A 26,437-nucleotide genomic window follows, 5' to 3' on the forward strand; every position below is an offset into this window, starting at 1 on the left:
CCGCCACTGCCGCCTCTTCTATTGTGTATCTGCCACCCTCTGGGTGGGCACACGGCAGAGGTGGAGGTGGAGGAGGAGGCTGGGGCAGCATTTCCAGTTTTGCCTCGAGGAGCAAAACAACCTGGCTGGCCCAAACAACACCTGGATAGCCAGCAGTTCCCCCATCCCTGCAGCAAAGAGGACAATGGGTCTTCAGTTGCATGCTCTGCATTGCCTTCCTTATGTTTCTTTAACTCACATCTCTGTGGCAAATGTCACTGTAATCAGCTGTCCTTAAATTGGAAGTGGGTGGCTCTTGAAAGGTCACCTTTCTCCCCTCCTTAGATACCTCCAGACACACCTGCACCAACGATTAGTGAAAGCTAATGGATGGACTGACTTGCAAGGGGGGGGGAGGAGAGAAGAGGCTGTGCCCTCAAGCAAGGGCTGCTGTAGAGAAGGATGAACACAGCTGCATCCCTCCCACTGGGGACCCAATGCCTGGTCGCCTCTCCCTACCTGCCTGCTCAGCTTGTAAGATATCACCAAGCCTTGCACTCACAATAGCAAGCATATCGTTGCAACCCAAATGAACCAGAAATGTGTGTTTTAGAAATCTGAGTGTCTCAAGAAGCTGCAGCCTACACAATGCCACACTCTGCTTTTCCTGGCTTTGTGCACCATTAACATCCACCCATCTAGAGAGAGAAAGAGAGAGAGCTCTGAATGCCACCAAAACCACATTTGCACTGCGGCAATCTTTTGACCAGCTCCAGAAACAAACCACAGTTTCCCTCTCTAGAGGCTTGGTCTCATATCAGGGATCAAAGTGATGTAACGTTGCACATGCAAAAGGTTTTGCTGCAAGGACAGCATCACTTTATTGGAGGGGAGCATGTCAAGTTGGATGGAAATTCAGCTCTGGGCATATATACATCGTCCTTGATAGGAGCTCTTCAATAATTGAAAAACATCACAAGAAGATATTGTCTGGAAGCAAAGAGGGGGACCTGGCTCTGTCACTTTGCAACGTCAAGTCAGAACAGTCATACAACAGCCTCGAAAAGCTCCTTGAACAAGATTAGCTGGACACGGCACAGATCATCCAGTGGCAAGGCTGGTTACTGGTCAGCCTTCCTGGTAACCCAGCACCCTCCCGATATTTTGAACTCCAACTCCCATCAGCCCTAGCATCATATGGTCCCACCAGCTAAGGCTGATGGGAGTTGTAATCCAAGATATCTGGAGGGCATCAGGTTGGAGGAAGGTTGGAAGAACCACAAATGGGAACCTGGGTGGCTCAGCTATGGCAAGGAGAGACGCCAATACCTGGCACTTGAAGCAGCGCAAGACGAAACAGTTTGCAGCAAGGGGATGGTACAGCTGGGCAGGGTTTAAAAACAACAACGGAAGAATTTTAAAAAATGAAAAGCCCAAGAGCCCACTAAGGTCAAGTGTAGTTAATGCACTGGGTGGTGACGAGTCTGTGCTTTTGGCCAAGGCTATCAAGAAGCTGCTTCCTCCAGAGGGGCATGGAGAGAAAGGGTTAGATGGGAAAGGTGGCTTCTTCCTGAAGCACAACGGGTGGTGGGATAGAGATAAAATAAAGTCCTGGGTTTGATTTCCATCTAAGAGAACCTAGAGTAAGTGGGGCAGGTGGGGAATAGAAAAGCTTCTGCCAGAGACCCTGATGGTCCTGGGCTGCACACAGCATCTCTCAGTATAAGGCAGCTCCTTGTATTTCATGGAGCGATGAGCAACTCCACTCGCTCTGCTGTGCTGAAAGAGGCTTTGCCAGAGCCCAGGCAAGCATCCCCCGGCCTGGTGCCCCTCATGTGGGCTGGTGTTGCAATCCAAAACATATGGAGAGCACCAGATGAGGATGAAGCCTTCCCAGGGAGAAGAGTGCAGCTTCAGAGAGTGATCAGTCCTGGATGCTTTCAGTCTTATTTGCCAGGGTGAACCGGTTGGGGCAGAAGCATTCCCCAGACGACTGGCCTGATGTGTTTCTGATGATATGGACACCCTTTTTTGGGAGCAGGTTGCAGAGCCCAGAGGGTAACCAGGACTAGCTGAGGCAAAAGAGCAAAGCATCTCGGCCTGGGCAACTTTAGATACCTGCCAGGGGCATCAAAGAATTCCCCAAGGAGAAGCTGTTTGGGGAATTGGTGCACAAACCTCCCTCCTCCTGCCCTGCCCAGATGCAACAGTAAACTGGTTGGATGAAACCAGAAGCCCATGAAATTTAGGGGAGAAATGAAAGGCAGTTCTGCCTGTCCCTCTCTGTGTCCTGGGTCTCACAGCTCAGGGCAGGGGTGTTGCCAGAATCAGTCCTGTGATACAAATGTGCCTAACAGGATTTGCACATGGTGATTTATACAAATAAATGCTGGACTTTTCGGGGAATGGAAGCCCAAACTTCTTGCTCTTGCTGTCAGGGCTTACTCTGGGCTATCAGATACCGAACATGATTTTCTGGGCCTGGCGCCCTATATGTGGATTGGGTTGCATACAAATTAGGATGGTGAGAGGGTCTCGGGTCTTGCCGGTACTGCACTAGGCAGTGTGTCCAGTTTCCCTATAAGCAAAGTTTTTTTCAAAAAGGTTTATGCTTTAAAAGAAGTGGGGAGAGAAAGAGTGGGAGATCTAGGGCTTTAAAAAAACAAGACAGCAACCCACAGGGATTCAGTGCCCTGGGCCATCCACTAACATACCAGGTTTAGGATTGGGTGGGCTGAAGGAATGCATGTCCTGAATGGAGGGAAGAAAAAAAATCTGGTCCTTGAACAGTTCGTAGAAAGCCACAGACATCCAGAGGGTCTCACAGCCAGAATGTCCGCTGATGCAACTCCTGCTTCCTGCCCTCTTGCATCCAGGTCCACAATGGGGTGCCACAGAGGTGTTTTCTCCAGCACCAGAAAGAGCACAAAGTGATGGTCCCTCATTCTCTCTCTCTCCGGCAGTTCCCAAGCCAAGCAGAGATGCAGCCCCCTCATCTTCTCTTGGCCACACCCAGCGGCTGACAGGCTGTTGTATCACCAGGCAAGAGGCGGGGTCATCCTGGGGCTGCGCTGGGGCTCACCGCCAGCCTGCACATCGCTGAAGGCGCGCTGCGGGGAGAGAAGGAGGAGGCGTGAGAGGCAGCCCTGGGGGTTCCCCAAAGACAAGACCAAGCGAAGAACACACAAGGGGGTGTCCAACAGGGAAGGCTTTTCCCCTTTGGTGCAATGGCAAGCTTCTCTTAAGCCCTACAGGAGGCCTGCCAGTCAAAAGGGGACAGCTCAGGGCCTCTGGCAAATCAGTCATCTAGTGTCTCCACCGCCTCGCATCACAGCATAAGGCCGTCACGAACTGTTATCACATTGTGGCAAATTGCGACCCAAATGCTGGAAGCTGCCTTATACCGAACCAGACCTTTGGTCCCTCCAGCTCAGTATTATCCACACTGACTGGCAGCAGCACTTCAGGGTTCCAGGCAAGGACTCTCTTCCTGCCCTACCTGGCGATGCCATCGGGGATTGAACCTGGGACCTTCTGCTTGCAATACAGGTGCTCGACTGTGGGCCACCCCAGCTGTCCCAGCTGATGGGACTTGTCACTCTAAACATCTGGAAGGCCCCAGTTTGGCAAAGGATGCCCTTCTCCAAGACTGTCCTGTCCTCTGGGGTTTCTTAACTCTTGAGGTTCCACATGCAGAGCTAACTATTCGCTCCAACCAGCAGAAACCCCACCACCACCTGCATGTGAGGAAGCTTCCTGGCACACATCTTTTTTAATGATTGTAAAGTGCTTCTGTCTTTCTTCATTTCAGGTTGTATGACGTGCGTCCAACATTAATTTCAGTGGGTCTGAATAACAATTCAGTGATACCTCGGGTTAAGTACTTAATTTGTTCCGGAGGTCCGTTCTTAACCTGAAACTGTTCTTAACCTGAAGCACCACTTTAGCTAATGGGGCCTCCTGCTGCCGCCGCACCGCCGGAGCACAATTTCTGTTCTCATCCTGAAGCAAAGTTCTTAACCCGAGGTAATATTTCTGGGTTAGCGGAGTCTGTAACCTGAAGCGTATGTAACCCGAGGTACCACTGTAATAGACATGACACACTTAAGTCCTTTAATTTCGAAAGGCCTACTCTCTGAGTAGAACTAACGCTGGATATAGGAGGTGTAAGAAGACATCGTTTCCCCTTCTGCCCTGTATTCGTCGCAAGCAGTGCTGTTTCCATTCTGCTGCAGTCCGCCTTCTGCCCAAAGTGACATTATTCATCTCACAGTCCACTGCAGTGAAACTGTGCAACTTAGTTTACAAAATTAATTACGTAAGTTATGTTACCATTGTTCTCCCATCCCATACATTTTGGTACAAGAAAACAATGCAAAGGGTGGTGCGGTGAATGCAATGAACCAGGTTGCTTGCAACAACAACAGTGAATCCCAATCATATCTGCTGGTTCGACTTCTTTTCTGAGCACGGGACGACTAAGCAAACTTCAGCCATTTCCGCTCCCATTTCACTCTTCATCTGAATTCTCCACCCTCCCTAGTTGGATGCAGTCCTGCGTTTTTATGGTATTGTGAGCAGTACTGACCAGGCCAGTGGCCACAAAAGGTAGCATGGAAATAATGCATTTTAAAAATAATAATTGTATTATTTGTAAGTTGGAAACAAACCTCAAACTTGCTCATGAATTCGGCGAAAATGCCGAAGAATGCTTCAGAGGTTGTGACTTTGGAGTCCTCCCCAAAGAAAGACAAAACTTTGCCAAACTCATCCATGGCTCTGTGTTGGAGGTCACTCAGGGACTGGATGGTGGGATGAGCACTTTCCAGGAAGGCCTTGAGGAGGATGGCTAAGGAGGATAAACTCTGCCACTGTCTCTGCGTACCTGGGCTGCCAGTACTTAAGAGGAGAACCACTGAACTGACCACAGGAAACAGACTCCAAGCAGCACCCCACTCCATTTATCCCAATTATGAGATAAAGAAAACAAACCCACAGCCATTTTATGCACAGGGACGCACATGGGAGCCCAGAAGTGTTGCTAAGCACTAAAAAGGTTCATTCCATAAAACTAGCATAAAATCAAATGCCAATTTATATGAACAGGTGCAAATTTAGGCTTTTAAATGTCACAGGCAGCAGAAGCCACCTGATTCCCCATCCAAATCACACTCACTCATTTCCTTGGTTAATTTGCACTTTACCCTAAATCACTCCAGATTAGCTCCTGTTTAAATATTTCTCCCCCCACTTATTACTTCCAAATCATCTCCAGATAAAATCATTTCAGACTATTGTATTCACTCAAATTAATATCCTACCTAGGTATCAAGAGCACCTCCAATTAAAATCCCCCCGAATTCAGAAATGCTTGGGGGCAATAGTGAAAAGGTTTTGAGGGGGGTCCATGCCCCAGGGGGGCTCCTTCTAACAAAGCCCCTGCAGGGGCCAAATTGATATGAATACAAAGGGTCTGTTCAGTGTCACTATTTTGCAGGAGGAATTTGAGTGCATAACGTAGACTTGGGTTTGTGCAATTAAAGAGGATTGAATTGCTCTGTCTCTGCAGCGCAACAAATCCACTTCGAAACTGAATCCAGCATTTTGCACATCGGGAAGTGACAGAGAAATGTGTTGGAAAATGTGAGATAAAAAAATGGTTCATGGGAAGACACCCGGCAAGCAAATCAGGATGGAAGCGGACGGAGCCTTGAGGGGCCGACGTGGCCCTTGGCAGGCGACTCCCCCTGATGCTGGCTGTGCAGCCATTCAGCAAGGAGACCAGGGACGAGGCAGCAAGGCCAGGCTGGGCTCCAGGGCACAGAGACCCCCGGTGGCAGGCAGGGCAGAATGGGGGATCCCTGTGAGTGCCCAGGGCTATAGCGCCCCTGCCCCCCCACACTACGCCCCTGGGCTGGAGAGAATGTCCGCAGCCCCCTGGCCATTTCAACCAAAGGATACATCCATCACTGTTGCAAACCTGTCCTCGGGGGAATCCCCCATGTTCTGGCAGGCAACCTCAATCTCAGCAATGGTGGTGTGGAGGTCGTGGAGGTCAGCCATTAATGTTCTCTGGTTCACTGAGGAAGAAAAAGCAGTAGAGAGAAGAGGATTCTGACAGATACATCCCCTTCTTTCCTTTTTTTTAAAAAAATGTTTTATTAAGTTTTACATAACAAATTTAAATTCAAGCACATCATTCACCTCTTCATTTAGAATTCTCTGCATCCTTTGACTTTCCTTGGCCCTTCCGTGGTTACCATTATCAAACCATTTTTCCCCTACCACTTATCTTATTTTCTCTAATTTGTTTAAAAAATTACAAGCATTACTCAAATCCTACCAAAGTTTTTAGTTGTTTACAATGTTCTCTTAAATACATTATAAATTTTCTTCATTCCTTCTTGAAATTCTTCTCTTCCTGGTTTCTGATTTCCTTCTTTCCTATGACTAGTTCACCACTAGAAAGTGTGCGTTGGGGAAAACTAACCTGGAAATGAGTAAACTATGGGCTTTTTGGCTGGTTGGTTCATAAAAGGTATTTGTATACCACTGTGTCATTAAAAATATACATCAAAGTGGTTTATAGCGATAAAAACACGGAACCACACCATTAAAAAGTTTAAAACTTATATCAACTAACCATCATGGAAAGATGTGTTCTTAATTGCTTGCATAGGCCTGGCAGAATAGAAAAGTTATCAGCAAGCATTTAAAAGCTGGCACAGAAGGCACCTGCTGAATTTCTAGTGGCAGAGCATTCCACCAGACTGGGCTGTGTCATGTGACAAAGACACATGAGAGCAGAAGCAGCAAAGCATGCCTCAAAAGGCTTGGTTTCTATGTTGCATGAGCCTTGCCAACCTACAGAATGACGGCCAATGCTCTTACAAATTATCTCACTGATTGAGCTGGGATAGAAGGGTTCAGGCGATCCCTACGGCATCCAATGTAGTGCAAATCAGCATAAGGTTTTAAGCTTGGGCAATGGAACTTCCCCACCCCATCTCCCCACTCCCCAAATCTGCTCCAGAGAGTGCAGGAAACCCCAGGACAAATTTAAGGAGGCAAGTTCCATTGCACAAGTTTAAATCCTTGTGCCAATAGAAGGATTGTCTGAAACTCTGGAAAGCTCCTGCTTCCAATCAGTGTCAACAATATTGCACCAGTTGGACTAAACTCCTGGCTCAAGACTAGGCATTTTTCTATTGACCAAAACAAGGGCTAGGCAGCCTTCCTGCAACCTGATGCCCCCCCAGATGTTTTGGTCTATAACCTCCGTGAGTCCCAGGATGGCACAGCTGGCTGGAGCTGATGAGAGTTGTCGTCTAAACCATCTGCAGAGCCCCTGTTTCCTAGGTACTCCATCCTCCTCCATTTTACCTTTGGCAGCATGTGGCACGGTGGGCAGGTCCTTGGCAAAGCCCAGGAGTTCTGGGAAATGTTGGCTAAGGGATTTGGCAAGAATGTGCAGGAAGGTGGATTTTCCATCGACAGTCTTGGTGGTATTCAGCTGGAAGAAAGCAAAGGAAAGGTGGAGGGTTGGAAGTGAAGGCTGCCAGGGAAACTTCAGGCCACAAGCAGCTCAGCCTGAGAATGTAGCTGACTCGGCGCAGGCATTTGCCACTGCATCAAAGCTTCTAGTCCACATGGGTGCAAAAGAATCGTAGAACTAAAGCTGGAAGTGACCTATAGGGTCATCTAGTCAAACTTCAGGGCAAGCAGGAATAAGAGGACAGGGCAGTTCCTGCCCCTTTGATTTGCTGGTGAATTGCACTGTGGTAATAATCTGCAACTATTTCATGAGCTGATTGTGATTTAAATGTGAAATGTTCTAAGGCTCAACCTGTGGGTCCCAAGATGTTGTTGGACTACAACTCCCATCATCCCTGAGCTCTGGCCTTGCTAGCTAGGGGTGATGGGAGTTGTAGTTCAACAACATCTGGGGACCCACAGGTTGAGAAAGGCTGTGGGTTTGTCTTTCCTATTTGTTCTGAACCACACTGAGTTCCCTATTGGGAAGAAGGGCGGGATATACATTTCACAAGCAATTGTTGCGCAGAGGTTGATGATTTCAGCAGATGAAACTTGCAAGGCAGGCTAGACCAGGGGAAATCCCTAGTCCTTTGCAGCTATTAAATGGGCGCAAGCACCACCCTCTTCCCCATCTGGACTTCTGGTTGACGACTGTAGCAGAGAGTATCTTGAAAGCGAATATTTTGCCCACACAGAAGCCTGAGGTTTCTACAAATGCACTCATCTCTCTCCATCCTCTGCCCAGGAAGCAAGAAGCATCACCCTGCTTGAGGACACATACCAGCCCAGGCAAAGGCACTTGAGCTGGTGAGAGGTGTGGCCTGGGGATACAGGCCTGACAGATAAACCTTGAGGGCCGCATTTTGGCCCCCAGGTCCAGGGACCACCACTCATGCCATCAGCCAAGAGAGAATGCCTCTCCCCTCGGAGGGCTCGTTGAATCCCAAAACTGTCAAGGTGGAAGGGACCCAGCCCCTTGCAATTCAGGAATGCTGTTCCAACTCACTTACCTCAGTGAGGAAGTTGATCTTAAAGCCAGTCGTTTTGTTGGTCTTCGGTTGCCCATGATTCAGGTAGTTGCCCATGGCCAGCACAAACTGCAAAGGGAATTTCTTGTGAGTAGCCAGTCAACGGGGCCTCCTCTCTTCCCAACCCCAAGGTAGAACCTCCCACAACATGGTGGCCTTCAAACACTTCAGACTACAACTCCCATCAACCCCAGCAACCTAGAGTCATGCTGGCTGGGGCTGATGGGAGTTGTAGTCCAAACCACTGGGAGGAAATCAGGTTGGCAAAGGGTGGTCTACTCAAGACCGAGGTCCAATTCTGCACAATGCATCTTCATTGTCTTCACAAGTTGGGACTGACTTCTGCTACACAAGGAGCTGAAAACACATCAGCTGCTCGGATCACCTTCCAGTCCACCCCCAGATAGATTTCTCTGCAGCACCTGCTAAACCCCATCAGGAATTTGTTCTGGAGAAGCTGGTCACAGAATTGTAGACTTGGAAGGGACACCAAGTGTCATCTCCTCCAACCCCCTGCAATGCAGGATTCACAGCTGAAGACTCCCTGGCAGGTGGTCATCCAACCTCTGCTTAGAAACCTCCAATGAAGGAGAATCCACCACCTTCCATGGTAGTTTGTTTGACTGTTGAATAGCTCTTGCTGTCCACCAGGGCAAGGTGGGGCAGAACCCTGCCATATTTTTTTCTGCACTCAAGCTCCACAGCTATGGTTCAGGAGTCCTGTATGCATGAATTTATTATGGAATTATACAACTGTAGAGATGGAAGGCACACACCATGATCTAGTCCAACCCCCAGAGTCACAGATCCCCCAGAGTCTTTCCTGTCCATTTCTCTTGGTAAAAGCAGAACTGGGAAATGACAGGTGCCTTTAGGTATTTGATGCTGACCTCTAGAAATAGGGAACCTCTAGCTGTCAAGTTTTTCTTCTCTGTTGCTTGGGGACAGTGCCATAGCTCAGTGGTAGAGCATGTGCCTTGCATGAAGATTCTAGTTTCAATCCTTGGTATCTCAAAGGATGGCTGGCAAAGACTCCCTCTCCGAAACCCTGTAGAGCTGCTGCCAGTCAGTGCACACAACACTGACCTAGATGAATCAGTGGGTCTGATTCAATATATGGCAGCTTTCCATTGGCTTTTGTCTAAGAACTGCTTAAGCGCACACTGAATTTTTTTGCAAAGGAGGAGAACATAAGAATAACCTGCTGGATCAGGACAATGGCCCACCTAGTCCAGTGGCCAACCAGATGCCTCAGTGGGAAACCAGAAGCAGAACATGAGCACAAGTGAACTCTTCCTTCTTGTGGTTTCCAGCAACTGGCGTTCAGAAGCATTGCTGTGTCCAACAGTGGAGGCAGAGCAGAGCCATTAATAGCCATCAATAGCCCTCTCCTCTGTGAATTTGCCTAATCATCTTTTAAACCCACCAAAATTGGTGGCCATCACTGCTTCCTGTGGAAGGGAGTTCCACAGTTTAACTGCAAGAAGAATGGCTTTTTTAAAAATCTGTCCTGCATCTTCCAACATTCAGCTTCATCAGATGCTTATGAGTTCCAGTGTTAAGAGAGCTGGGGGGGGGACAACTTTTCTCTCTCTGCTACCAGATGAAGATACACCAAGACTCAGTATGGCAAAAGGACTGGATGGGGGAGGGGAAAAAAACTTTCCTTTCTTTCCTCTATGTGATTAAATAAGAACCCCCCCCCCCACAAGTCAGAAATGTCGTTTGAAGGACTTAAGCTGTGGATTTATGTCTGTGTGGAGATAAACTTTCTAACCAAAGCATGCTTTAAGAAGAGCGTGGAATGTATAAGGGCTTTGGAATGACGCAGTTAAAAATACCGTCGCCATATTGGGAAGTTCTGTCGGAGGACTTAAGTCTGGGAGGAGAAATAGAGAAATAGAGCTGTTTTTACATTGTGGGTGAAACTCCTCAGAGGGACTTAAGAACGACAGTTTTGTGATTAATGATGGAAAGAGTGATGTTATCTATGAATGTGATGATATATGGAAACCATCTCGATTTGAGGATTGGATGAACGGAAAAATTCACACAGGATTATTACTGGTGTTTATCAGCTTAAGGAGATTATCAGAAGAGATCATAAAGAAAAAAGAGAAAATATATGAACAAGATGAGATGTGGAAACAGCAAGATAAGACTGGATAGAATTATGAACTTTGTTTGGACTGATTTGGACATTAACGCAGCAGCAAGAAGATGATCAGAATCCCCCTTTGGATCTTGAAATATGGGTCCCCTCAACAAAATTTAAAATTCAGCTTTGTAATTCAGAATTTATGTGATGTGATTTGATTTGGTTTGATTGGTCGGTTAATAAAAATTATTTTTTTAAAAAAACTTTTCTCTCTCTGCTTTCTCCAGACCGTGTAAAAATTTTTAAATTTCTATCACGTTGCCTCTTGAAGGATGTTGCCTCTTGAAGGAGCACCTCCAACCACATCGTTCAGCCCAGACACTGAGGTCCAGCTCCAAGGGCCTTCTGGCAGTTCCCTCACTGTGAGAAGTGAAGGTACAGGGAACCAGACAGAGGGCCTTCTTGGGAGTGGCACCCACCCTGTTGAATGCTCTCCCATCAGATATCAAGGAGACGAGTAACTATATAACCTTTAGAAGACGTATGAAGGCAGCCCTGCATGAGGAAGCTTTTCATGTGTAATGTTTTATTATGTTTTTATATATGTTGGAAGCCGTCCAGAGTGGCTGGGCCAACCCAATCAGATGGGTGGGGTACAAATAATAAAACATTATTATTATTAAGCTAAGGAAGGCTGGGAAGAGACCCAGAAGAAAAGACCTCTGCCTCTGGTCACCTTCCATTCACTGCGCTGTTGCCCCAACACTCCCTGCATTTGTGTGAGTTTCTAACCCCTCCCTTGGGTCAAAGATGAGCTTTATGTCTCCAGGAGTCCCAAGGGCAGACCAAGACAGGGATGGGGCGAGAACCCAATGCATGCCACGTCTCGAACATAACTTTTGGGTTAATCAACAGCCGGCTGAGGACGCTGTGCTGTTAACCAGACATGATTTGTGGCCTCATCAGTGGGTGTGAAGAATAGTTTGGGAACCTGCCAGGTCCTCTGGCCTCTTTTTCTCGCTTGGGGGGCCAACTACACACTACAGGTGAACGAACACGTGTGGCGAAGCCCCAGAGCTGCTCACCATGGAAGGAAAACAGCTTGGGGAAGTGAGGGTTTGGAGAAGAGAAGATTGTTAGGAGCAGGGGTGCTTCACCCCTTCTCATGGCCAGCAAATTGGGCAGCTTTAAACAAGGGACATTATTTAGTTATTTATTGTCCGGCCTTCACCCAAAGATTCCAGAATGGGTTACACGTTGCAGCGTTAAAATACTATATTAAAAACTTTAATGAATTGGACTATGTGGAAATGGCAAAGTTGACGGCAGCATTAAGAGATTGAAATAATGAACTTTTTAGAGTAGAATGGAGGCTTTTTGTGAACTATTGGAAAAAAATAAACCAGTCAAATGAAATTTGACAGGACAGGATTCGAGATAGGCGCAGCGGAAGAAAAAGATAAAGTGATTGTATGAAACGGGTTTCTGTAATAGAGGAGAGTTTGCTATATAATGCAGTAGAAAAGGTCTTGAACAAAAACGCTGTGGAGGTTTGGGTGGGAAGTCAATACATGAAACAATGTAATTATTCAATTTGAAGTTAATTTATATATAAAAAAGGAAATTCAATAAAAATATATTATAAAAAACTCCATATTAAAAACAATTTGAAGCTACTTACAAACATAAAAATAAGGTGCGTCCTAAAAACATACGCCTCCCAGTGTCAAAAGCCAGGGTAAAGAGGCTCATCTTCAGCATTCTCCGAACACTGTATAATGAAGATGCTAGGCACACCTTTGTAGGGAGGGAGTTCCACAACTTAAGGAGCCACCATAGAGAAGGCCCTGTCCTGGACTGCCACCACCTGAGCCTCTGAGAGTGGAGGAGGAACACTGGAAGCTGACACATACTTGGTCAGACCATGGTCCATCTAGCTCAGTATTGTCTGCACTGACTGGGAGTGGGCTCACCAGGGTCTCAGGTGGGAGATATTCCCCACAGGTCCTACCTTGAGGTCCTGCTGGGGATTGAATCTGGGACCTTCTGTATGTGAAACAGCTGCTCTACCACTGAGCTACAGTCCTTGCTCTCTCACATAAGATAGAGATTTTTATTTTTATTTTAGAAAGCGGGCTGGGTGGGGAGGTGGGGAAGGAGAGTGCAGGCTAGCCAAAGTTCTCCCTGGCTGCACCTGCATCCCAGCAAAGCTCAGCTGAAAAGAAAGGGGCATTTTGGACTGCATTTTTTCCCATTCCCATGTCAAGGAGAGACTCCATCAGGCAAGGCCTCTTTCCACCTGCCTTGCTCCACCCTCTAGTCTCTGCTTCTCAATCTGTATTGTATTATTTCATGTACTGTGGCTTGCCGTTGTTTTATTGATTATAGTTTAGAAATTATTTATCGTAACTGTTAAGGGTGAATTTCTGTAACTTTTATATGCTGATATTCTTTTATACTACTCCAATGATTGTTGAATGTTACTTTTTTGATGTAGGTTGTTTGTTCTAAAGTTACGTTTTATTATCACATTTTTGTATTGCATTAGATTGTTATAAGATGTACATTTTTTGTTTCTTCAGCTTGTAAACCGCCTTGAGTATTGTAAGATAGAAAGACGGTATACAAATTAAAAATGTTGATGTTGTTGTTGTTGTTGTTGTTGTTGTTGTTGTTGAAGGAGCAGTCCTTTGCAAAAAAAAAAAAACCCAAAAAAGATGCACAATCACTCTAGGATTGTGCTTCTGTTCCATTCCTTTGTCAGATTTCTCAAAAGAAGCACTGGAAAAACATAGGAGGACCATTCTGGAGTAATAAAGATGTCGGGTAAGAAGTGAGTTTGCCCGTTTGCATTCTAAATGCCTAGAGTTGTGAAGCCCTGCCACCCCTGGAACCAGGAGGGAAGGAGCGACCAAACTCTGGCTGACTGAGAAGTGGCTGCCCCCTGGTGGTGCACACAAGCAACAAAACCAGCTCTCCTGACCTCTAAGATCTTGGCCAGCTTCTTGCTGTTCTTCAGCTCTAGGGAAGCGTTGTAGATGCACTCGTAGCTGGCTGTGAGCTCCTCCATCTTCTCCGGCAGGGTGGTCTTGAAGTGGAGGCTGCGCAGACGGGTCTTGTAGTCGGGTACCAAAAGCATCTGGAAGAGGAAGGAGGAAGGGAACAGGGAGTCCGCACTTTATTCCACCATCTCTTTTCGCTACCACCAAAATTGCTGAGGTCTGGGCAGGGCAGGGGAAAAATGCTTGGCTAGATCAGGCACCTGAACCAAGGGCTAGCCGGCCCTTCTTTCAATTGACCCTCCCCACATTTGCTTTATAGACGAAGTGACAAGGGTGTTTAATAGAAACATATCTTGGTTATTTCAAAATCAGCAAAAATGGGTGGATCTATCAATTTCAGTTACTCGTTTATCCAATCTTGTGTAGTTTTCTACATTAGTTTGCAGAAATCCTCATGAAAATTCATCTGCAAATTTATCCTAACATACATATTTTTGCAAGGCAGTTTTCCTTAAAAGAGTGTGATTTTGTGTGTTATTTTCACTAACATACACATTTAATGCAGGCTTTACCAATGTGTTTTAGTACATGTTACTGGGCTGGAAAACTGGGCTGCAAAATTCAGAGAAGTATGAATTTTGAAGGGTTGCTGTGCTTTGCTTTGCACAACAGTTTCAGAAATGTAACACAGGCCTTTAACTGCAAACTGAATGGGATCTCCCTCCCAGTTCTTTGTCAGTGAGCTTCTCCAGACCTTAATGTCAGAAGGGAATAGATCCAGCTTGAAAAGCATTTACAGGAGTCTCCAAACTGTTAGTAATTTGCAGTGTGCCAATTCGGCCAATTAAAGTGGATTAAAGCATTCTGCTGCCCTTGTGCAAGAAATCTACCTGGAAAAAATAGATTGACTTTTTGTGGTTAAGAAATAATGGGGAAGTGCATTGAAAAGTGTGGGACAAGCAAATGATTGACAGAAATACATAGAAACACCCCATAAGCAAATGAGCACGAATGTTCAATGTCATTTAACCTCCCCACAAACAATTAAGGATGGGTGATCAATAGAGATCAAGAATGGCCTGACCTCTGCACAACTTTTGTGCAAACAGATCAGGGTGAGTGCTCAGGAGCTTGTGAGTGCTTATGTCTCATGTGTGTGTGTGTGTGTGTGTGTGTGTGTGTTTTGAAGAATAGACAAATCTCACATGGTCTTTTGATGAACTACACACCTGGCCTGAATCCGTTCATGGCCCTGTGAGTCACAGCCCCCCCCCCCCATGCAGCCAGACTGACGCTCTCCCTCCTCGCCATGACACTGGGCCAACTTCCTGCCTTTGTTTAGACGAGAGTTTCCCAAACTTGGGTCGCCAGCTGTTTTTGGACTACAACTCCCATCATCCCTAGCTAGCAGGACCAGTGATCAGGGGTGATGGGAACTGTAGTCTAAAAACAGGTGGAGACCCAAGTTTGGGAAACCCTGGTTTAGACTAGTGGTTCACAAAGTGGACAGTAGTGCCCCCTGGGGAGGGCAATGAGATTAGCTAGGGGGTTGCTAAGAGGCAAGGGGGTGGCAGGGAGGTGCTGGAAGGGTAAATGACTATCAGACTTTGAAAAGCTGGGTTCACTGGATCAATCTCATCCACTTTGTTGCATTAATTAAACAAAATAGTTTGAATTGGATTTTGAATGCATGTGCATTTTGTTTGTTGCTGTTCTGAATTTTATTGTGTTGTTATCTTCCTTAGTGGGTCATGCAAACTGGTATTCTGAAGACTGCTTTTTATAGGGTAGACGGCACTGGGGATGCATTTATGGACCAAGGGGGCCTGAAAAGATTCGGGAACCACTGGCTTAGACTCACCTGCAGCACAAACTGGTCCGGCTCGCTGAGTTTGCTGAGGCTGCCCTGGTAATTGTGGTACTGCTCCACTTCCTCTGCGTCGGGCGCATAGAGCAGCAGCTGCTTGATGTGAGAAGCCTCCAGGCGGTCGCTCTCCATGGTCAAGAGGATTTGGCGCAGCTCGATGTGGGAGAGCTTGAGGTGGGCAATTAAGATGGCTGGGCAGAGAAGAAGAGCGGGGTGGGTGCCCTGCCAAGGATTTCCAACCCAGAATTGACAGGCTGGGCCAGAACACAAGTGCATCCAGGGAAAGGACGGGCAAATCTGCCCATCTCAGGTTCTCATTTTCTTCCCTGTCTTGTCCATTCCTCCCCCACCCCCCCATTTTCACACCAGGATTTTGGAGAGTAGGTCCACTCAGAGTAGGTCCACTGAAGTTAGTAGGCCTGGCTAACTGAGACTCATTCATTTCAATGGGCCTACTTTGTGTAGGACTTAGAGGGCATGCTTTATTTTATATTTGTAAATCTGCATGAAAATACTTATGCATGCTGAAGTTTCAGGAAATATGCACGTTTTTGCATGCAATTTCCCCATATGCAGTCTGTTTTGGTTATTTTCACGAATATGTGCATTTTTGTGCTCACTTTATCCTAACAGGCACAGTATATATTTAGTTGGCAAAGTGCATTGCAAAATTCAAGCAAGGGAGAACTGCATTGTGGGTGGTGCTTTGGTTCGGGAACCATGAATTAGGTTGGTTCCCTTTAAAAACACAATCTGCGCACATTTCTTCCGTACCTTTAATGTTCGCCAACCCACAAGGGGAGCGCCAGAAGACCTTGCAGTGCTTCAGGGGATTGGCACCCCTAAAATATCACAGTCCCCAGCCCCACCCCCTGAGTCCTGCCAAAAGAGACCCCAAGTGGTGTTGGCTCAGACATCTCTCTCTCTCTCTCTCTCGTTTACCTGCCTGCCTCTCGGCCCCTGGACCTGCTGCGTCCTTCACCAGGCGCTACTTACATGTGTTGTAGGCCTTTTTGTGTGACAGAATCTCAACCACATCTTTCTTTTTCAAGGACTCTGGCACGGGGCTCGGCTCTGGAAGAGAAACTGAAAGATTTAATCAGAGATAAGGACAGGGGTCGGAGGGATTCGGGAGAAGAGAGAGAGAAAAAGAAGCGGATGGGATCAGGATGGGATGGAAACAAATGGAGCTTGCAGGGCTGGAAGTTTGCATGCTGGGTGGGGGTCCTTGAGCTCCGTCCTGAGCTTGCCCACCCCCGGCTGGAGAGAGAAGGACATTCGGCTGCAAAAGGCAAGACAAGACGTCAGATACACAGGAAATCCCAGACCCCGGTCCTATCACGGCTCACCCGCTCTTTGTCCTATTTCTCCACCTGGCGTTCTCATGTGCAGTGCTTCTTCCTCAAGAGAGTCCCCTCGCCTCTCTCATTTGCCTGCCAAGCCTCTTCGCCTTTGCTGTACCCCCACTAGCCCCCCGCTCCTTAGCAGAGAGGTAAAGGTAAAGGGACCCCTGACCTTAGGGTCCAGTTGCGAACGACTGTGGGGTTGTGGCGCTCATCTCACTTTATTGGCTGAGGGAGTCGGCGTACAGCTTCCGGGTCATGTGGCCAGCATGACTAAGCCGCTTCTGGCGAACCAGAGCAGCACACGGAAACGCCGCTTAGCTTCCCACCAGAGTGGTACCTATTTATCTGCTTGAACTTTGACGTGCCTTTGAACTGCTAGGTGGGCAGAAGCAGGGACCAAGCAATGGGAGCTCACCCCGTCTCGGGGATTTGAACTGCCGACCTTCTGATCGGCAAGCCCTAGGCTCTGTGGTTTAGACCACAGCGCCACCCTTTAGCAGAGAGGTAGTGTGCAATAAAATAACTTCTGGGGCTCCTTCAGGATTAGGGGCCCTGAAGCTTAAGCTTCATTAGTTTCAGAGTACATCTGCTCCCCACCTTCATGCTATGCATAAGTTTATAAATAGTAAAAGGCAAAGGTAAAGGACTGCTGGACAGTTCAGTCAAAGGTGACTATGGGGTGCAGTGCTCATCTAGCTTTCAGGCCAATGGAGCTGGAATTTGTCCACAGACAGCTTTCTGGGTCATGTGGCCAGCATGACTAAACCACTTCTGGCTCAATGGAACACTGTGACTGAAGCCAGTGCACACGGGAACATCATTTACCTTCCCGCTGCAGCACTACCTATTTATCTACTTGCACTGGTATGCTTTTGAACTGCTAGGTTGGCAGGAGCTGGGACAGAGCAACAGGAGCTCACCCCATTGCAGGGATTCAAACCGCTGAGCTTCCGATCAGCAAGCCCAAGAGGCTCGGTGGTTTAGACCACAGCCCCACCTATCACCCCTGACTCACTAAAAAGTCCTAAACATTGCAACCCTTATTCATAGGGGAGTTGCTCCACCCCCTTGATCGTTCTGGTTTTCCTTTCCTGGATCTTTCTCAATTCTGCAATGTTCTCTTTTGAGGTGAGGAGACCAGAATTGCACACAGTATCTCAGGTGTGGAATCTGCCTTTTCCACGGTTGCCACCCTCACATCTTCTCAATTTATGACTCAAGGACATGGAGGTGGGCTTGGCCTGGCAGCCCACCCAAAAGGGGAGGATGCACAAGACACCAGGATGATGGGACAGAGAAAACAAAGGAAGCCCCCACCCACTGAAACACAGAGGGAAGACAATCCCCTCAAAGTGACAACCACTCCCTTGGAGAGAAGACAATGGCAAGGAGATGGTCATGCTTCTCCCACGTCAACAGCCAAAGGGGATTGGGCAGCAACAGAGTTTGACAAGGGTTCACAAGCAGCCATTGTGCAAATTGTGCGCCCATCTCAGGACCATGGAGGGGACTCTGGCAAGATCCCCAAGACGAGATTGGCTTGGCTCTTGTTTCTCTCCCTCCACCCCAGCTGCATCTGGCAGATGAGGGCTGCCGGTGCTTGTGGAGAGAGACATACAGACAGATGGAGGACTCACTCGCTGGCTTCTGGGTTCCAAAATGCAACTCCAGGTTGAGGTATTTGACCATGTCGCTCAGTTTGTCGTAGTCCGAGTCTTCCCCGAGCTGCGCAAGGAAAAGGCATGGTCAAGGATTCCAGAGGCCAAGAGCAGAGGGTAAACATGCTCTTTCTTCCATATCAGAAGCATACAAGAGGGACTTGTATGGTGCTCAAACAGGCCTTTATCTGGCAATTTGGGGTCAACCACTGGGACACACACACACACACACACACCTCCCCTCCCCTGCAGAAAGGAACTGAAAGCAACATCATACTTGGTCTGGAAGTGGCTGGAGAGAGCAGCCTCCAAGACAAACTTTCCCTGGGTTTAATACAGTGATTTGCTATCTGCAATGTTCGTCTGTCTCTTGCAGACCACAAGGACAGCTCCAGCCTCTTGCTATATATTTGGGGCACTTCTCCACAGCTACAAATGTGGAGGTTTGTGCCCCTCAAAAGTAAACAAACGAACACTGCCTGCAAAGTACTCTTGTGGCCCACTTGATATGAAAAGTTGGACTGCCCTGCATTTTTCCACACATTACTCAGCTGGAAAATTGGATCGCAACATTCAGAGATGAGCAAATCTCAAAGGATGGTTGTGGTTCAGTCTGTCTATTATTTCAGAGAGTGCAAACCGAGTGGGTGGATGTGGTACGGGGGGAGATGTGCTTTTAAATGCAACTGAATGGAGCATCCTCAACATTACCTGTCCCCAGATGGTGCCTTCGGAATTCTCCACCTGCTCCCAGCGCAGCCGCTTGACACTCATGTGCTTGGACTCGTTCCTGCGCTGAATGATGCCCTGAGTCACTGGAGGAAGAACACAGGGGACCGGAGGGGGCAGGGGAGGGGGAGGGGGTGGAGGGACTTGCTGAGAGTGGCTGTCTGGGGGCTTGGGGAGGGGGGCGGAGGAGGAGGGAAAGGAGGAGGAGGAGGAGGAGGAGGAGGGAGTCTTCTTCACGGCCTGGGTGCTCTGGTGCTCCTCTTTGGGCTCGTGGGAGTGCAGCGGAGGCGGGAGTGGGGGTGGGCTGATGGGGGGCGGAGGGATGTGATCGGACAAGGTGGAGTAGGTCAAGGAGCTGCCTTCGCTGCTGCTCAGGTACTCGCTGGCGCTGCTCATGTCGTTGGTGACATAGCTGCCTTGGTCGTCATGGAAACTCATCTGGGAAGAGAAAGAGAGAAATTAGATGGCTAAAGCACTCTGGAACTCCCTGCCAGTGGACGTCAGGCAGGCACCTTTGCTGTTCACCTTTACGGCACCTTTTGAAAACACTAGTGTTTAGACAAGCCTACCCAGAGGTGGGGGACACGGGTGGTTTAACATGGGTTAAACCACAGAGCCTAGGACTTGCCAATCAGAAGGTCGGCGGTTCAAATCCCTGCCACAGGGTGAGCTCCCGTTGCTCGGTCCCTGCTCCTGCCAACCTAGCAGTTTGAAAGCACGTCAAAGTTCAAGTAGAGAAATAGGTACCACTCTGGGGGAAGGTAAATGGCATTTCCGTGTGCTACTCTGGTTCACCAGAAGCGGCTTAGTTATGCTGGCCACATGACCCGGAAGCTGTACGCCGGCTCCCTCGGCCAGTAAAGCGAGATGAGCACCGCGACCCTAGAGTCGGCCACGACAGGACCTAATGGTCAGGGGTCCCTTTACCTTTACCCAGAATGCTGGTGTATGGTTTAATCTGCTTTCAGTTTATTGTTGATTTTGTCCTCTGTTTTACAGAGTTGTTCTTGCTGATGATTTTATTATTTCATTCTGCTTTGAGGGGTTTTTTAAAAAAAAAAACAAAAACCAATCAAACAGTGTATAAATTCTATGCAATAAATAATTAGATGGGTCATCTCAAGAGGCAGCTCCAGAGCACCAGAAGATGCCTTTTCCAAGAGGGGTTCTGGGATGCCAAAGGATGCCACTGACATTGTTAAGGGGTGGCCCAGGGGGACAGAGGCCCACACCATTTGTACTGGGCCCTGTATCTCCTGCACCTCCCTTTGTTGGCTAGTGAGAAGGGGGCTTCATTGTAAAAACAAACTTGCTTACAGGGCAGTTCCTGGACTGGGCTAGCCTGGCCTCAGGTGCCCGTGCTCTGGTGGCATCCTGTCTGAGTTACTGCATTGTACTGGGGGGGGGGCTGCCCTTGAAGATTGTCTGTAGGGTTGGAAGGGACCCAAAAGATCATCTAGCCCAACCCCCTGCAATCAATATCAATCAATAATATTGTTGCTGATGTGCTTGCTGACCTGGGACCCTTTGGGAGTAAGACCAGGATATAAATTGAAATTATTATTATTATTATTATTATTATTATTATTACTACTACGACACCAGTTACCAGCCTTCATTTATCGAGAGGCCTCCATGCAAATAAATTAGCATATGCAAACTGTATTCAAATTTATTCCATGGGTCTTCACCCTATGTCCTATATGCACCAAACCACAATGCCCCTGGGCATCGCTTTGGTTTTGCCCACAGGTTGAAGCATTATGGGATGCCCATTCCACCATGTTTCAGCATTCCCCACCTACACCCTCCAAATTCCTGGGTGCAAGGATGGGTGGCAGGGGGCGAGGTTCCCGGTCAGAGGGTGAAAACTTGCCAAGGAAGCTTCCCCCTGGCACTTTTTACCGGAGAAGCAAAGCGCCACCCTCTCTCCCCCACCTCCTCGTAGTCATTCTCGGTCGTGAGGAAGTCATCCACAATGGTGATCCGGTGCCCCAGCTGCTCACTCAGAGCGTCCAGGAAGCGGTCCGTATCCCGGCTGCGTGGCGGACGGGAGAAGGTGAAGAGCTTCTTCCTCCGGGAGAGCGGGCTGAGGGCGTAGCCTGTGTGCTTCGGGGACGGGGCGGGGCTGCAGTCCAGGCTGACGTAGGGGTTGGATTCGGTGCTGCAAGGGGAGGGGATCCCACCGTGCGAGTGGTAATAGCACGGCTGGTCAGGTGGAGGGTGGTCGTTCTGCCAGGAGATGCTCAGGCCCAACTTCCGCGCACCTGCAGGGGGATGGAGAGGGAACAAAGTGGTTCCGTTGGATTTGGCCTTGCCCTGCAAAGTGGCTGGGACAGCCAATAATTATGGCTCTGAGTTTACAGAATGTCCACATGTGCAGACCTTGGAATGGAATCAAATCACTGCAGAGACAGAGAAGGGAGTTAATGTGCAGAGACAGCGTAGTGTAGTGGTTAGAGTGTCAGACTAGAACGTGGGAGACCCGGGTTCAAATCCCCATTTGACATAAAGCTCATTGGGTGACCTCAGCCCAGTCGCTGCCTCTCAGCCTAACCTACCTCACAGGGTTGTTGTGGGGAATAAATCGGGAGGGAAAGAACTATTTGTGCCACTTTGAGCACCTTAGAGAGAGAAAAGGTGGGAAAGCAATACAATAAATAAATAATGGCTATAGCCATCCCAGTCGATCCCATACAGCTAAACTTGTGGCATCTTAGAAAAACAAGCAAACTTGGTGCCAAGTTGGGATGGGTGAATCTGCCGATTTGGGTTTTTCATTCTTCCAACTCAGTGCTGAGCTCTTCATACTTCTGCATCTGTTTGCTTTTTTTTTTTTTTAAGTGCTCCTGAAAATTCACCAGGATTTTTGTGTACATCTATCCTCCCTTTCAGAGCTGCAGAAAGACACAGCCCTTAACTGTTCCTCACAAGGGTTTGTTTCTGGACCCTTGATCATCTTGGTCACCCTCCTCTGCACTCCTCCAGTTTGTCAATATCCTTCTTAAACTGGGGTGCCCAGAACAGGACACAGGGCTCCAGTTGGGGTCTGACCAAGCAGTTGAATAGAGTGGTATTATCGCTTCCCTTGATCTGAAAATTATATGGGTGGAGTTATCCCAGCATGCACCAGTCCTCTGACTTTTGTGATGCGTTATGTGCACCATCTCAAATTCACAAGTCGCTTCTGCTGCCAAGCCAAGACACAAGGAGGATGGGGAGTATATTTTCACCTGCTGGGTTTCCTTGCTCTGGAATGGGAGGTGATGTCCTGTGCATGGCTAAGTTGCCCAGCTTCCCTCCAAAGCCAGTGGTCAGCCTGGTTTCCAGTTCTGCATAGACAGCAGACATCTGAAAAAGAGCAGAGGGAAGGAAGGAGTCCCTGTGCACTCAGCTGCCTGCCTGGCCCTATCTCCCACCCCTCCTCACTAGGCAGACCCAGAACTCACCATTTTGGGGTTGGGCGTCTCCGGAAGGGAAGTCCCATCCCCCGCTTGCCTCTCCCCTGCAGCCAAGCGGACTGGCACCTCGGCGGCTTCGCTGGGACCTGGTGGGAAGAGAAATGGAGAGGCAGCAGGGGCAGAAGCTGCCAGAGGTGGCTGGGGACCAATTGGGACTGGCAGAGTGGAAAGCAGGGGCACAGGCGAAGCCAGAACCAATGGGAGGCAGAGCCAACACATCCTAGTTTTGTCCCCATCCTAGTGCCCAGCTGAGTTCTGCAAGGCAACATCCAGGCTATGAAGGAGGAAGCTGGCCGCCAGTTCTTCTCCGCAGGAACACTGTCCTTGTTGCACCATGGCCAAACACCCAAGGGTAGGGGAGTCCCAAGCAGAAAAGCAGGAACCTCATCTTCTCAAGCCACTCAAGAGCCACTGTGCATTCCTCGGCATGTCCCCAAAAAGTGTAGAACTGGACTGGGGAACCTTTGGGAAAGGGTGGATGTGGCTCTCCAGGGCTCTCTGTCTGACCCCCAGAAACCTCCCCCGGCCACACCCTTCCCCACAAAGGAAGAAGTGCCTTTGTTGTTTAATCATCATGAAAATTCACCAGTGCGAATTTCTCCTAATAAACACTTTTTTGCAGTTTTGATTCATGCACACATTTTTGCAAGCAATTTCCCTTAATGCGATGCAGTCTCGCTACATTGCTTTCACTAATATATGCACGTCTATGCACACTTTACCTTTGTACATGCACATTTATAGACATTTCTTGGGCGGGAAACTGCATTGCAAAGTGTGTGGATTTCAAAGGAGGGCTGAGCTTCAGCTTTCATATTGTTTCAGAAAGTGAGAATTGGATAGATTTGCCTCTCAATGGGAACTGAATCAGATTTCTCCACCGTCCCAACCTCCTGCATATCAGCCGGGTGAGTGGAGCTAGTCAAAAGTGGGAAGGAACAGAAAGACAACCTTCTGAGAACACAGAGAGTGTGACCTACCTCCAGCTCCACTGCCCTCAGGACTGTGGGTGGGGACATTTTCCCGGCACGCTGAGGCCCCCCGCATGGAGCTGCGGTGCCGATCCTCTACCTCTGTCTCAACTGCGGCTGAAAAAGAAGTGGAACTGCTTGAGAGATGCCCAAGGCTGCAGAGTTTGGGACTTTACAGTCCCGATTTAAAGAGAGATTATGAGGAGGCAGGAGAGAAGCTTATCAAATCATACACTGCATGGATGGTTTTTGTCTCCATCAGTTGTAACACTAGAACTCATGGGCATCCAATGAAGCTGAACATTGGAAGAGTCAAGACACAAAAGAAAGTCCTTCTTCATGCAGCGCATAATTAAACTATGGAACTCCCTTCCACAGGAGGCAACGATGGTCATGAGATGCAATGTTATGAGAGAGGGAGAAAAACTTTTCTCTATCCACTTCCTCCAAATCATGCATAATTGTATAAGTTTCCTCTCAGGGTTCATCCACTCTTCCTCTGGTCCAGCTGTTTCCCCCCAGAGAAAACTGCTCTTCGGTGCTCAATCGGAGCAGACAGCAATACGAGTCTTCTATGGATTGCTGTTTGTTCTGATTTAGAGCTAAAGAGTAGATTTTCCCTGGAAATGGAGTGCAGCAGAGAGAAAACCACAAGCAGAAGTGTGGACAAGCCCTTTATCACCTTTTCTCTAACTAAAAATCCCCAGATGCTTCCATCTTTCCTCAAAGGGGAGTCATTGGGGTTGCTCTTTTCTGAACCATGAGGACATCCGGCAATAACAAATGCATGGAGGATAAGGCTATCAGCAGCTAGTAGCCACAATGGCTGTGTATAACCTCCAGTAACAGAGGTGGGATGCCTCCCCATATAACTTGCAAGGAATCATAAGTGGGGAGTGTTGATGTTGCACCCAAGGTCCTGCTTGCAGGTTTCCCAGAAGAGGAATCCGGTTGGCCACTGTGAGAACAGGTTGATGGACTAAATAGCCCCTGCCCCCCATGAGATCCAGCACTGCAGGGTCCTTCACAATAACAGCAACTATTTTATTATTTGTACCCCACCCATCTGACTGGGTTGCCCCAGCCTCTTCTGGTGGCTTCCAACAAATATAAAAGCATCATAAAACATCCAACATTAAAAGCTTCCCCATTCAGGGCTGTCTTCAGATGCCTTCTAAAAGTTGTATAGCTATTTATCTCCTTGACATCTGATGGGAGGGCGTTCCACAGGGAGGGTGCCACTACGGAGAAGGCTCTCCGCCCGGTTCTCTTCTCATCAACTTCCTGAAGGAAGCATGGGCTATAAATGACAAAAGTAACATGCAGGGCGAGGGCATGGAATAAAATCCAGGGGGGTGGGCTTCAGCAGCTCCCAGCCAGCTATGGCTACATCCAGCACAGCCACACTGGGGGTTTCTGGTCAAACTCTGCATCCATTCATTCCAAGACTACAGGAGCTATTCCTGGAAGGGCTGTAGCTCAGTGATAGAACACCTGCTTTGCATGCAGAAGGTCCCAGGTTCAAATCCTGACAAAGGTTATATCTAACCTTCAGAAGACATCTGAAGGCAGCCCTGCCTAAAGAAGCTATTTAGTGTGTTGTTGTTGTTGTTGTTGTTGTTGTTGTTTCTTCCAGGTAAGGCTGGCAAATGCTCCCTGGCTGAATCCCTGGAGAGTCCCTGCCAGCCAGTGTAGACAATACTGAGTCAGTCCACAGCAGGTTCCCGTGATCTTCCTCATAGCTGCTTTTGCTCTTTGTGAAAGGGCTGGTGTGTTTACACACATTCTCTCAGGCGCCTGCTCTCCCAAAGCGCCCTCTCCCCTTTGGCCTCGACAGCGTTTGAGCTGCTCCCTGGTGTAAAAATAATCTCATTGCCACAAACACGGGCATTTGCTCGCAAATAACTGTTCCCCAAAGCCGAAGATTAAGACCTTTCATTCTAAATTTACCCTGCTGGGGATCTAATGCCCACAATCCCCTAAAACACACAGCTGGTGCCGAGGTTGCCACAGCAACTGGAGAGAGCAACAGTGCGGGAAGGAGGTGGGGTGGGCCCTTCACGGCAGGAACTCGGGTGATGTGTTAATACCCACACACCACCACTGCCACTGCTGCTCTGTAGCAAGGACACTTTCCCTAAAAGAGAGCTTTGCGGGCTGGTATTTTTACGAGCTGGCTGGATTCCTTAACTTATGGTGGCAAATGCAGCCCCCCACACCTTTCTGTCTGGCCCTCAAGACTCTTCCCGGAGCGCTTTTGCTTGGTTGGAATGTGCCCAGTGCTGTGATGATGCCTCTTGCTTGCCTAGATGCAGAGATATAGATGGATGTCACTCCTGTGCGGCTGGAATGCACCTGTTTCCATGGATTGTGCCCAACTAAGTTTTAATCAGCATTAGACCCATGGAAATGAATACACCTAAGTTAAATCACACTCACTGATTTCAATGGGTCTACCATAAGGGTGACTAATGCTGGGCACAACCCCATTGTATTCATATAGAGCATTTCGTTCCAAGCGGCCTTGATGTTATTTACACGGTTGTAAATCTAATTCCAAGTTAACAGAATGTACTAAAAATAGCTGCAAGCTATCAATAACAAAACTAAAAACAAACCCAATACTATAATACAAAACTCTGCCCAGGCCCTCTCCTGACTTGTGATCCTTGGTGACTGGCACTCAGGGGCAAATGCGCTCTGCATATGTTTGGCTTGAGTAATATCCAAGGCAACACGATGACCAAGTACAACAATGCAAT

General features: G+C 48.2%; 1 protein-coding gene and 1 long non-coding RNA gene across 3 annotated transcripts in view; one reads left to right on the plus strand and one right to left on the minus strand.

The window, feature by feature from the left end:
• The window catches only part of LOC307202663, an 89,408-nt gene that overhangs the window by 27,961 nt on the left and 35,010 nt on the right, over positions 1 to 26,437 (plus strand). The window lies entirely within an intron of this gene.
• GRID2IP (Grid2 interacting protein) overlaps positions 831 to 26,437 on the minus strand; it is a 63,254-nt gene continuing 37,647 nt past the window's right edge. For both annotated transcript variants that reach the window (XM_079952756.1, XM_079952757.1), the window contains 14 exons: positions 23,685 to 23,792; positions 22,693 to 22,790; positions 22,477 to 22,594; positions 21,182 to 21,510; positions 19,226 to 19,681; positions 18,494 to 18,581; positions 16,507 to 16,596; positions 15,505 to 15,701; positions 13,625 to 13,780; positions 8,526 to 8,612; positions 7,363 to 7,492; positions 5,941 to 6,059; positions 4,650 to 4,814; positions 831 to 3,089 (listed from right to left, as the gene is read on the minus strand). In XM_079952756.1, the coding sequence (XP_079808882.1) occupies positions 3,015 to 3,089; positions 4,650 to 4,814; positions 5,941 to 6,059; positions 7,363 to 7,492; positions 8,526 to 8,612; positions 13,625 to 13,780; positions 15,505 to 15,701; positions 16,507 to 16,596; positions 18,494 to 18,581; positions 19,226 to 19,681; positions 21,182 to 21,510; positions 22,477 to 22,594; positions 22,693 to 22,790; positions 23,685 to 23,792 (2,216 nt within the window). In that variant the 3' untranslated portion in view covers positions 831 to 3,014. The remainder of the gene's footprint in view (positions 3,090 to 4,649; positions 4,815 to 5,940; positions 6,060 to 7,362; positions 7,493 to 8,525; positions 8,613 to 13,624; positions 13,781 to 15,504; positions 15,702 to 16,506; positions 16,597 to 18,493; positions 18,582 to 19,225; positions 19,682 to 21,181; positions 21,511 to 22,476; positions 22,595 to 22,692; positions 22,791 to 23,684; positions 23,793 to 26,437) is intronic.

The sequence above is a fragment of the Podarcis cretensis genome (genome assembly GCF_951804945.1).
Source record: "Podarcis cretensis genome assembly, chromosome: 14".
Lineage (NCBI taxonomy): Eukaryota > Metazoa > Chordata > Lepidosauria > Squamata > Lacertidae > Podarcis > Podarcis cretensis.